Source organism: Haliaeetus leucocephalus, unplaced genomic scaffold, assembly GCF_000737465.1.
Source record: "Haliaeetus leucocephalus isolate CR32 unplaced genomic scaffold, Haliaeetus_leucocephalus-4.0 Scaffold1007, whole genome shotgun sequence".
In the NCBI taxonomy this organism is placed as follows: Eukaryota; Metazoa; Chordata; class Aves; order Accipitriformes; family Accipitridae; genus Haliaeetus; species Haliaeetus leucocephalus.
Window position 1 is genome coordinate 3,226,932 of NW_010973443.1, and position 12,685 is coordinate 3,239,616.

The following is a 12,685-nucleotide window of genomic DNA, read 5'->3' on the forward strand; positions in this document are numbered from 1 at the left end:
ACACTGTTATGTCAGAAATGTTTATGAAAATTATGGCTGCACAAAATAGCTGGCATTTGGTATCTATTTCAGTTCCTTCATGGGTAAGATTTGACTCAGTCCTGGATCTGTAGCCTTAAATATCTGGAGTGTTCTAATATTATTTTCAGTCATTTCACTGTTAAAAACAAACAAACAAACAAACAAACAAACAAAACCACCAACAACAACAATCTTCAAGACAAATCAAGTCCAGCAAAGAGGATCATTTCAATCTGTGTCTGAGTTTGAAATCCTTAACTTTTATTGTGGAGACATGCAAAGTAGGTGGGGAAAAAAACACTGTGCGATAATACGTTTTCCTCAGTCACTGCAAAGTAATAAGGAATATTTCCCCTACATCCAGTTATTAGTCTTTTTTGTTTCAAGAATGGAATTTGTAATACAGCTTTTGAGTGGGGAAATACTACAGTGCCAGAGGAGTGGTTTGAGCTCGGGGCAGCTGGCCACAGTTTCTGTTCTGCCTTACAAATGCTCCTGTGCTGTGTTTGTTGCAAAGCTGAGCTTCTGTCACTAGTGAATTAGCAACAAGAATATGAATCTGTTGTATATTGTTTGTCCTTTCATCCTTTTACCCTGAGCCTGTGCAATAGACTGTCTTGTTTGGACTTCTGATAAATATGTTTCTCTCACCAAAGGCTAAGCAATGTGCGATGCAGTTGGATAAGGCACTGGGACAGTTCTGATGGGCCAGGGCTTCCAGAGACGGTCTTTGGATTGTCTCCAAGAGTCTTTTATGCAAATAAGTTTGTGTCTTATTTTGCTTTACTGACATAACCCCAGCCTGCTAATCAGTTTGTTAGGAAATCTTTGAGATTTCCTGGTCTCTAGCAATTCAGTTCCCAGCAGATGAGAGTCAAGACCATGACCTTGATTTGATATCCAATAGGACACTAATATAGGGCAGAGGTGACACTTTGGAGTCGCTGAGAAGACACGCTGATGTTCTAAAACTGGGAAAGTTTCCTTGGATCCGAGTGAAAGCTTCTTATGCAGGTATATTTCATTGATGTAATCCAAAAGAAAGCATTGTGGAAGTTTCGGTGAAGTCTGTCCACTGTACATTAAAATGTGGCAGAAGCTAATAGCCAGCTGGAGATGGTGGCTTAACTGCATTACTTACACCTGCTGCCTGTGAGAGCACTACATTAGCAAAGCACCAGATATTATCCAGTTACAGTCAGCCAACAGAAACAGCATAAGGGTTGTTTCTCAGAATGCTCTCCCCACCACATCTGTTTTCTTCCAAGGATACAGATTCAGCTACGTGTTCTCCATCCACAAGCCAGTTGCCTGCTGGCTTCTTGATGGTGGGCTTGTGGTCATATGTAGTGAAAGAAAGGGAAAATGACATCTCATTTAACAGTATTGGCATCTGATGCCAACTAGTCACTGTATGCAGGTGCTGAAGTGATGATTAGGGAGAGAACTGATTCACTCCAAAAGAAGGTATCTAGAAGTGAAAGAACATTTCTCCACTGCTAGTCACTGAAAGTGCCCTTTCAAGGATTGGTATTCATGTTAACAGCCATCCTGTCATCCTTACTTGGGCAAGGAGCCATATCTCATTATAGTCAACTGCACTGAAAGCTTCAAGGGTATTGAGAAAGATGAGAATGAATGTCTGCCCTCTGCCACAGAGAGAGTATCATGCATGAGTATCACTGAAGCAGTTTTAGTCTGAGGTCCTGGCCAAGAGTCCTGCTATATGACCTTCAGTTATGTTTCCTTCAGCTAACAGATGTGGTACTTGCTGTTTGGCTTCCTTTCTGCAGAATGTGTTTGGGGGTGGCAAACATAGAAGGCTCTTGGCTCAAGTCACTGTATCCACGTGGCCCTCTTCACGGTTGGTTGGATTTTTTATGCGTAAAGCAGGAGGAGAAAATTGATCTGGAATCAAGATGTGGTTGTTTTGTGGAGGAGACCCACATTCCTCTTCATAAAACAGGATGTGAATCAGATTGACAAGCTAGTGGTCAAGGCACCTTTTGATGAATGAAAATGATAAACTGGAGTGGTGCTTGAAGAATTTTGTCTATTGACTTACTCTGTGAGGATTCATACTGTTTTAGAAGACTGCAAAGTACTGTTATGTGAAGGAAGATTGCAATTCTTCACATTGCTTGTTCAGGTTTGATGCAAGGTGTGGGAACTTAGGATTGAGGAAGTAATGTTCTATCTTGGACAGGGTCTTTGTCTTGGCTGTTAATGCTCTTCATGTAAAATATGGAGATAAGTCAGCTAAATTAAATGAATTTATAGTAGAACCTGATTGGTGAAATAGTACAAGCTAAAGCAAGTGTTGCTGTAGATACTGAGCATATGAAGTTTGTCCTAAATAGAAGCAACCTTCATATCTGCCTTTTTGAAAACTCTTGAGGCTTATTAAACATATATTGTTCTTTAAGCTTTCTAAGGCTTCCTTTTTTTTAGCGTACTCCAATGATTCTTAACACATGCACATTGATAGAATGAAATGCTACTCATCTTTATTGGTCTGATTAATTCAATATTCATAAGTGCTAGGAATAGGCTTAGTAAGTGGAAGATGGCAATTGAAACTTCCTTAATAGCAGGCAGAAGAGGCATAATAATGGCTAAGAAAACCAAATTGCATGGGTTTGAAAATCTGCAGTGAGCAGTCATTAAGCATTGTTCTTCAGTTGTGTGATTTCATTTCAGTAAGTATTTGCATACTAATAGAAAGCTAGAGTTACAAGTCTACTGCTGTGAGCGATGGTTAGCCACTCCTTCCAGTCCTTGTGTTTACTTCTACAGTCATCCACATTGCTTTGGCAAAGCACAGGGAGAAGCTTCAATGATTTCAGCTGCACTAAACCAAATCAAACTAGAGATCAATAATGAACTTAATTTGCTATAGAGACAGTCTGTTTGCTATTTCATCCAGCAAGGTAAGTTAATAACAATTTTGAGCAAAAAAGAAGGAAATTAGATATTCTAATTTTATTGTTTAGAAATTGAATAAAAAATGGTTTTTTACCTTTGATCTTACGTTCTGGGTTTATTTTGCATACATTATGTGTGAGCTTTTGAAATTAATGTTTGAAAACTGGGGGGCCAGTATACCTGTTTGCTTAGTTTCTTTACTTGGGGACCTAGAGTATCTATTAGAAAAATCCAGTTCCTTTATATCAAAAAACGCATTAAAGGAATTGACCAGTCAGTCCAGCCTGGCTAATGTCGAAGTTTGAACACTTCCAGAGCAACATAAATTTAGTTAAAGATCAGGACATGTAATCTATACACTAAATGAAGCTGGATCCAGGTAAGATGTTGGGTGGTGTCAGTATTTATCTGTATAATCTGTTCTGTTTACAAAAGAATCTGATATCTGCCTTTTAATCAGAAGAAAGAAACTATAGTCAGGCTTAGCTTTCATACTTCTAACAAACATTTTATTTCTAGGTGTATGCCCAAGTCTTCAGTTTCAGTAAGTTTCCTGGCTCAGAGGCCTTTGCTGAATATTTTCTACGTATTTTCAAGTAATAAAAGTGTTCTGTTTTTCTGCGCTTTTTGTATAAGTTAAATGCACTCTTGATTTTTAGGCTTGTAAATAAGGAATTGTACATGATTTTAAAGATCATTTGCAGAATGAAATGTTTCCAGGATCTCTATAACTTTAATAGTGTGAATAATAGCAGTTCTATTTTAATAAAAACAAGGATTTTCATTGTTAGATCTGAGTTTAGCTCTCCCCCTTTTTCATGAGAGTAAAAACAGTCATGCAAATGATGTTCCTGCTTGATACTCTGATACTGAAAAAAATGGTATTGCCAAGGTAATTGGATAATGATTTTCTTAAAAGCATGAAACATCTTTATCTCAGGTATGTTAATCCTAATGCCATTAATCCTCTAAGGCAGCAGATACCATGCATATGTACTTGCATGCAGTGTGGTATGTGACCTTGCAAGACATAATATTGGCCATCCAAAGTAAGAGCCTGTGGGAAAATTTGTGCAGACCACCTGACTGAAAAAATAAAAGAGCTGGAGGTTCACATAGACACTTTTCCCAGCATCTTTCCAGATCAACAGAAGGAAACACAGTACAGAATGTTTAGTACCATATGTACAGAAACAGAATGCATGAAATAATCTGATCAATTTTATTTTTGCAATTTGTAGTTTTGAGAGGGCTTTATGTTTTACTTTTTTCCCATGATATGAAACACTTTACTGTGACAGTAAATTGCATTGTTTGCTAGAAGCTGTTACAGCCATTCCTTCTAGGCACCAAAGAAAGCACTCTGAAAATCAGGTCACTTCTTTTAGCAGGTATTGCTTGAGGTATTTGACTACAGGCACAGAAGTATTAAAATGTTGACATTATTTTATCTGCCTGTATTTTCTAAACAGCAAAATAGGTACAATGAAAGGAAATGCTGAGCTTTAAGGGTTGTTTGTACTACTCAAGTTATACACAGACAGTGCTCTGAGATCCTTTCATAAAAAGTATTACAACTGTTAATAGCCAAAGCAAAAATCTACTACTTCTAAAGCATTTCTTTACCCTGCAAGTGCTCTCTACCAGTTACACAATGTCTTACTGTTTTCTCCTACTCCAGCCTTTGAAATCAGGGTTTCTAATTCTTGTGAAACTGAAACAAGATAAAGGTGAACTGGACCCAAATTTCTTTCCCTAATATTCTCTTAAATACTGAAACCTTACTGAAAAGAAAAAAAAAAACACAAACAAAAAAATCACAACAACAAAAAAACACTCAGCCTTAAATATCTGCAAGAAAACTGGGCAAACTATTTAACTAAAGTAGCTTTTTAATCAAATAGCCATTACATTCTTCTACTGCAGCTTTGTCTAGGCAGGCAAGTTAGTTTGTACAAACACTCTAACTTCCTCAATGTGTTAACTCAAATTAGAAGCATATCTGGGTTGGTATTTTAGACTGTTCTCTAAATCTGGATGTTTTTCCTAACCATAGCCAACCTTTTCTCTTTGGCATATACAGGGTTTACCCTTACACCCATAACGTGGTAATGGCACTTGGATTGCATTTGTATTATTTCCTTTGGTTTTGCACATGCAAGTAACTCAGTACACAAACCAGCCAGTGGGTTTGTGGCACTCCCTGAGACTGGTGTGCCCCGGTCTCTATGTTAATAGCTCAGCTTTCTTTTTCTGCAACTAGAGTGTTCAAAAGGTGGAAGAGCTACTAAAAAGGTAGCATGCTGTACTTCAGTGGTTGCTCACTTCACTGAGTAAGCACAGCTCAAACTGGAAACTTCCTCCTGATCACATCATACAAACTGTGGCGCTAGAGCCAGGCATTCAAAGGCCATCATGGTATACAGTGTTTGCATGTGTAAATAGGAAGTTCTGTGGTAAATTCATTGCAACCAGCTTTCAAAAGTTAGCCTATCGTATCTAAATAATTTTGAGAAACTTTGGGATAAAAGGTATTGTACTTATGTATGGGGTTATTGATAATAGAACTCAAGAATTTCAGAGTTATGGTGCCCACAGCAACTATATCTCATCACTTGTATTGCACCTATAAACTACAGCATTAATTTTAACAGTATGTCTATTATTTAATAAAACTACAAGTGTTCAGCTTGCCTGAATTATGGGAGCTGTATGAGCATTGTAACTTTAACTCCACTGACTTTTTCTCAGTTAAAGACACCAACCTTAACATTATATTAATATATTTTATTTAGTGCATTAAAGATTAATTCACTAACTTCTTTTAATGAAAAAAGCCAAGATCTTTAACTAAAGCATAGTGAATAAAATATTAATCAGATTAAAGTGCACGTCCTCTGAGAATTCACAGATTTTCTACATACTCTGACTTAGACATCTAATATCTGCCTGAAAACTGATCAGAAATACGCTATTACAGGTTTTAAACTTCTGACTGAAGTCCGAGCATGTCATCAAAATGTCAGCAGAGCTTGATTTTACTAAACCTGTGTTAACTTCTTTTTTGTACATGACAGACTTGAAAAGTCAAGGTTTTACAGTTGACAGGCAGGAACTGTAGGTTCCAAAATGTATGTGTGGGGCGGTATGAATATAGATTGTATTTTTGCTGTTTGATGATGCTATAGGCCTAGAACCAATGCAAGAATAATACCTGAAAAAAATATTACCCTCTGTCTGTCATAAGTGGCTGGAGGAGGAGTGTAAAATGCTCCATACTCTTGTATGTCAAAAATCAGAATCAAACCCACTACCAAGTATTACCTTCATTTGCACTTTACAAACATATATACACCGGGAAAGCATCAACTTTCCAAATCTGGGGTTTAGGCATAAACTTAGAAGCCACAAAATTGAATTTTTTTTTTTTTTTTTTTTTTTTCGGGGAAAAATATCAGAGCTGTATATTCAATCCTGTTCCTCCAGTGGGTTCTCTTAGTACTTGGTACTCTCAGTCTGTAATACTGCAATTCTTAGAGTCTTACCCTCTTCGAGAAGAATATTTTAAGTGGTTTTAAGTGTATTTATTCAACTGCTTCCTATAGATACACAACTCTGCATGCCATTGTTCAATAAGAAAATTGTACTTTGAAATATATTCCTGCCTTAAGGAACTTATATTCTTGAAGCCCAGGCAAATTAAAAAAAAGACAGGAAAACAAAAAGAAAATGGCAACAAACTTACAAACTTTGTGTGCTGCTGGAAGATAAGAATTTAAATGTTTCACAGAAGTAGAGTTACCAGAGTCATTAACTAAAGGATATTTAAAGAAAACATGGAAATTTACTTTAAAAAGGCACTTTTTTTACTTTAAAAGCCTGGAAGTTCAAGGAAGGCCCTAAATCATTATGTCAGTAGCAGGAAAATAAGAGTCAATGAAGGAACAAAGTTGTCAAGGTCTTGGGTTTGGAATCAGCAGGAAACAAAGCAATGACATGGCTTATGAATAGTTTGGTTAATTAATTATAATTAGTAATAAGCCCATGAATGCTTAGGCCTGTTAAATATCTTTGTTCCTTTGTACAGCACAGTGGTTTTTGGATAGCAGTTTATAACAGCATAGATTGATAAAATGCCATAAAAATTTGACCTACAGTGATAGTAACATTTGAAAGGCCTTACAGCCTCTGGACTTAGGCTTATGTTTGCAGTGGGCATCAACAGCTAATCTGTTAGCAAACAGTGCAGTGTTTCAGTTTTGGTTGTCTAAACAAGCCGGCTTGTAAATGCTCTTGCTGAAGTTTGGGAAGCAAAGGATACACAAGATACTCTGCAGAAGGTAAATGTTGCTGAAGAACAAACTTTCCATAGAAAAGAGACACTTGGTGATTATCCTGGTAGATGCTAGTATTCTTAAGCTGCAGGCCAAATTTTAGCAACCCAGATTTGAGACTCCTTGTTTAATATGGCTTGTAAGTGTTTCTGAGCATTGTAGCTATAGTTTGCTTTATAGAGTTGATTCACTAAGACTAATCAGAAAAGTAGCAAACTAAAAATTCACAACTAGTTTTATTTAAATCTAACACAAAATACGTTTTACTAAAAAGCCCTTTTGGAGTTTCACCTTTACTATAAAAATGGGGTTTCTGCAAAATAACTTCAGGACAACTCCTTCAAGGACCCTGCTCCACTTCATGTTGTTTCCGCTGTTACAGGAAAGAGAAGGATGTTGGTTTACACTGCTCAGAAGCCCCAGGAGCAGAGGAAGGGAGAGGATGCATGGGCAAGAGCACCATGCTCGTGGACTGTCCTTTGCTATGTCCCAAAATCTCATGAATGCACATTCCCAGCCTTCCAGATTTCCAATGCAAAGAACGGACAGCACTTACTTCAGATCAAGATAAATAACGCACATCAATAAGAAGAAAAAGGGAATAAAGAAGTTGTATGACTCAGACACTCAGACTAACATAATTCAAAAGGAGGATCCCTGCAAGCTGGCAGGTGTTCAGTCACACTAATGATGCTGTAGAAGCAATAGTAGTATAATTTCACACTTGCAGACCTACTTTTGTGATGATTAGTACATAGCTCCACTAATTTGAAATGTATCTTGAACCAAAATCATCCTGGTAAACATAGCTATGCACACTCTTTCTGAAAAGATTGATATAGAGATTCGCATTTCATCTTTTGTGCCTCCCCAAAGGTATTCAATATGTTAAGCTGAACCAAAAATACCCTGATGTGGTTCGTAAATGCTTTGAATTAAAACAACCAAAAAAACCCAGATCTTTCCAGCCTAGTATTAAACCTAACTGAGGCTCCTATGTCAGCATGTTTGCTAGAAACTTTCCAGATAAGTAGTGGAAAATAACATACAACTCCAGAGGTGCTTGTGACTATTCAGGGGGAGAAGTGGGCCTCCACTGCAAACAGCAACCCATGGTCAAATGGGATTGAGGATGGTCCCTTGGCAATGAGAATTTTTGTTACAGCTCTGTTGTGGCTTAGCACAGTCAAATCTTGCTGTGCAATTACATCAGGGAAGAGTGCACTAATAAGAGAATTGTGTTTATCACTTCAGGTTCCTCAAGATGAATGGACTGGATACACTCCACGAGGGAAAGATGATGAGATTCCCTGCCGACGAATGCGTAGTGGCAGTTACATCAAAGCCATGGGGGATGATGACAGTGGAGACTCAGACACAAGTCCAAAGCCATCTCCAAAGATTGCTGCACGGAGAGAGAGCTATCTCAAGGCCACCCAGCCATCCCTTACAGAGCTCACCACCCTCAAGTAAGTCCGTGTTTTCCTATATCATATAGACCTCACCATTAAGACATACAGTTTCTGTTCCTGTTTGTTTTTACTCTTTACTTCTAGGTACCAGTGAAGGGAAGTATTTAAACAAGTGTGTTCAGTCATGCTTATTTTCATTGGTTTTTTTCTGAACAAGGGTCGATTTGGAAAATTTATTTCAATGTTATTCTGAAAAGGGACCCTACTACCTGCGCTTTGAATTTGCAAAGTATTTCAACCTGCTAGTGTTAAGTGAGTATTCAGGTATGTACAATAGGTCTGTTCTTTAAATACTTGGCTGAATTACAGCTTTGGCCTGTGAAAGCTTTGCATAATTGTATATTTATACATACTCAACATGTGAAATCAGCCCTAAGCTAGTCTTTGCAACTCATCAGGGAGCATCTGACATTTAATTCAAAAGAAAATGACTGTCTGAAATTAGACAAATCCATGGTTTCCTCTCTTTAGTTCACTCAGAATTGCACTGTATTTTTTGGAGAAATATAGCCAAAACTGAATTTTTTTTTAATTGATTATGAAAGCTTTACTCAAGAAGAATGATGAATTTATGGGTTTTAATGTCACTTTGTGTTTTTCTTTTATTTGGGCCTTTTAAAAGAGCCACCCAAATTCTTATGAAAATTGCACAAATGGACAATTTTTGTATTAGTGTTTTATTTTAAATTATTCTAAAATTGAGAAGTCCCCTAAAGCAAGAAAATAAATTGTATCCATAAAAGAAAATAGTGTGGATTTAAATCAACAACTGTTTCTGTCTGTCTTCTGCAAAATTCATAGCTATAATAGTGAATCATAGTTCACTGAACCAAAAATAACCTAATTTTAGTATAAAACTTCCCTAAGGCTGTAGCTTTAAAATGGAAAAAAAAAGAGCTGTATCTCTTCTAGTATCTGTGATTAGTGACAAAAGACTCCTGCATTTCCCTCATTAATTTCCTCTCCTTCCTTGTCCTCCTCTACCCCATTTTTTTCCCAGAGACCTTATCTGAGAAATAGATTTTAGAGAAAAGTGTTTGATCCTTGTTAAGAATGTCATGCTCTTGACATCAGTGATGAATAGACCAGAAGAAAAAAACATGCTTATTGCAGCTCCCCATAGCAGCCTGACTGACTTTGTCTCAGGGGGAGCCAGGAATTGCTTCTGCTCTGTCTTTCCATTAGTGTCCAAAGGAGAAAGCAGTCTCATTTTCTGCAGGGATTTTCATAAGCTAGTTGGCGCTTGCTCAAGGGATCCAGTGATTTCTCTCATCATCCAGCAGACTTTACCACATCCTTTCCTGAGCCAAAACTCAGTTATTGCAACCTCTGCAAGGTGAACATCAATGTTGGGTACGACCACAAACTCCATAAAGCCATGCTTTACGCATGGACACAGTATCAGGCATGGAGCGTAATTCTTTTTGAGACTTTAGAAACATACATTCCATAGTTCCATAATATGTATGTGAAGTAAAATGCATCAGTGAGTGTATTTGCTCTTGGTCATTTCTGTTCTCCGTAGATATGAGATTTGCAAAAGAATATGGAATTATTAAAAACAAAAAGTCCTGCATGTCCCTGTTCAGCCACAGAGGATGTTAGATCAGAGGGGCTAGGCAGCAGAAGCTTTTGGGTTTAGCTTTGAAGTCACTGTAATTCAGCAAAGTGCTTGTACGAATACTTCATTTCACATATGTCTTTTAATCCCTTCCTATTTGGGAAAACTTTTAGGAATGTGCTTAATTTTAAGCTGCATTCTGTAAAAATCATGTAAGTTTAGGAGCTATGCAGAAATAGGGTATAAATCACAGGGTAGAAGAAGGAAGGGAAAAATGGTAAAAGTAGAACAAAGAAGAGGACAAAATATGAAATAACTTTTCTTTTTCAATGACTTTTCAGCATAAATTGGTATGAAGTAGGATTATTTCTTTTAATCTGTGATGATACTTTATAGAAATATCTCTTCCTGGGAAACCTTTCCCCTTTCAGAGACAGATCGTGTAGTACATAATTATGTATTGCTTTTATTCCTTTCTGCTGAACATGATAATTGGGGGGGGGGGGGGGGACACAGGAGGGGTTGTGAGAACTAGCCAAGTGCTTGCTCTGGGAATTGAAGTCTGCTGTTAAGCTAGGTCTTTTTTGCAGACTTCTTCATACTTTCTTAGTAGCATGACTTGACCTTGACCATGACATTGCTTGTTCATCCCAGGGCTACCCTGATTACTCTGAGAGTTGTGATAGAGTTTTGCTGGCATGTCAGCCAGAGACTAAATTAGGGCCCCTAACTCACTAAATATAGGTCATCAAGGAATTGTGTAATGTGTGATAACAAGTTATTTCCTTGGCTTACTGTTGACTTGAGTTCAATTTGCACCTGAATAAGAGCTTTAGGGAAATGAGCCAAAAGCCACTCTAGTCAGCAGGCAGCCTTTTACTGACACTAGTGGACTTTTTAGCTGACCTTGCAGGACATTATTTACACCTTAAAGCTGAGTGGTATTTCACTCCTTTAATTATGTTTTTTTCTGTCAGTGAAGAACAAGGCACCTTGTGAAAGCAGTATGTCTACAGTGGTAATTGTCAGGGATCTTCTGCACTTCTTTCTGCTGCTCTTTCTCTGTTTTCTGTATGCAGTCTCTAGTTGGCTTCACAGTTCATCTTTGTCAGAGCAAACAACTTAAAAACATTTTGCTTTTTGCTTTCACTGTTGTTTTTGAGGGGAATTTTCATCTTGTGGGACTTTTCCTCTCTGAGTACTTAAAGTCTAATATTGGTCTCACAACCCACGCTGTTCCTCCCACCTACCTACCTACCTACCATTGCTCATGCACCTACTCTTCTAAGAAAGGATTTTCATTATTGCCAATGTTTCTTTTTATATAAGGAATAACTTTTGAACAGCACAACTGTGTCATACCTCCTTTACGTAATACAAATTTATTTTCCTGGTTTCAGTGAGGGTTTTTTTTTGCTATACCTTACAATCTCCCTCCTACAATATTCCTCCCATGCCATGGTTTCCATGTGGTTACAGCACATGTGTCAAATGCTATGGTACCATTCTGAATAAAGCACAGCTTGCTGTGATCTTGAAATGCACACCCTCGCTGCTGTACTCTCATACTACCAGGAAGTAAGCAGCTTTTTCCCTGTCTTTGCTGGCAGTATCCTCTTGGTGTTTAACCTTTCACAGCCTAGATGAACTGATCCACCTGAAAAAAAAAAGTGTCATTTTCTTGCCTATTCCCTAAAAGTGGCAAAAGTTTATCTTGCACTTGTAAGCAGATAGAAAATGCACTGGTTAGCTCACTTCTACAGAAGGTGCAGGCAACAGATCACTGATGTTTCTGTTAGAGCTAAGCTTTATTCAGGACATACTCCTTCACTAGCTATATGTACCTTGGTTATGTTTAGCCTGGTTTTCGTTGAAAAAAAAGTATGCAATTACATTGTCTGTCCACATGCCAACCTGTCACCTCCATCTCCCAGTAACTTTTGAAACCACTGGCCAACTTTAAGCAAGTTTTCTAGAGAGACTGAAGTCTGAAAGGTATGAAGTTCCAGCAAACTTTATGAAGATCCGTAGCTGGATAAGGCAGAGAAAGATCTGCAGCCATCTCTTACGATCTCTTGAAGAAGAATGGGCAAAGTAGCTGGTGAGTCAGCACACAGTATAACCTGATGGCAGCACTTTCCCAGCCTAAAAGATGAGGAATATGGAAGGGACTGGAAAACTCTGTTGTGGACAAGAGGTCTAACAGATGGATCATGTTACCATAGTTTTTCTACTTCATTCTGCTCCTCTCCTCTTTTCCACCGCAAGCACACTCACTGCTTAAAACATGGGTTCACATTCTGCTTCATAACTCAATATTGCTGCTACTGTGGGGACTGCAGCCACTTGAGTCTTCTTCACTTTTTTTTAAA

The 12,685-nt window shown here is 37.8% G+C and overlaps 1 protein-coding gene across 4 annotated transcripts in view; it reads left to right on the forward strand.

The window, feature by feature from the left end:
• DLGAP1 (discs, large (Drosophila) homolog-associated protein 1) overlaps positions 1–12,685 on the forward strand; it is a 142,082-nt gene that overhangs the window by 6,730 nt on the left and 122,667 nt on the right. For 2 of the 4 annotated variants that reach the window (XM_010584846.1, XM_010584845.1), the window contains exons 1-2: positions 2,901–2,951; positions 8,535–8,749. In XM_010584846.1, the coding sequence (XP_010583148.1) occupies positions 2,901–2,951; positions 8,535–8,749 (266 nt within the window). Of the gene's footprint in view, positions 1–2,900; positions 2,952–8,534; positions 8,750–12,685 lie in introns of those variants that run through there. The other 2 variants (XM_010584844.1, XM_010584843.1) reach the window with 1 other exon arrangement.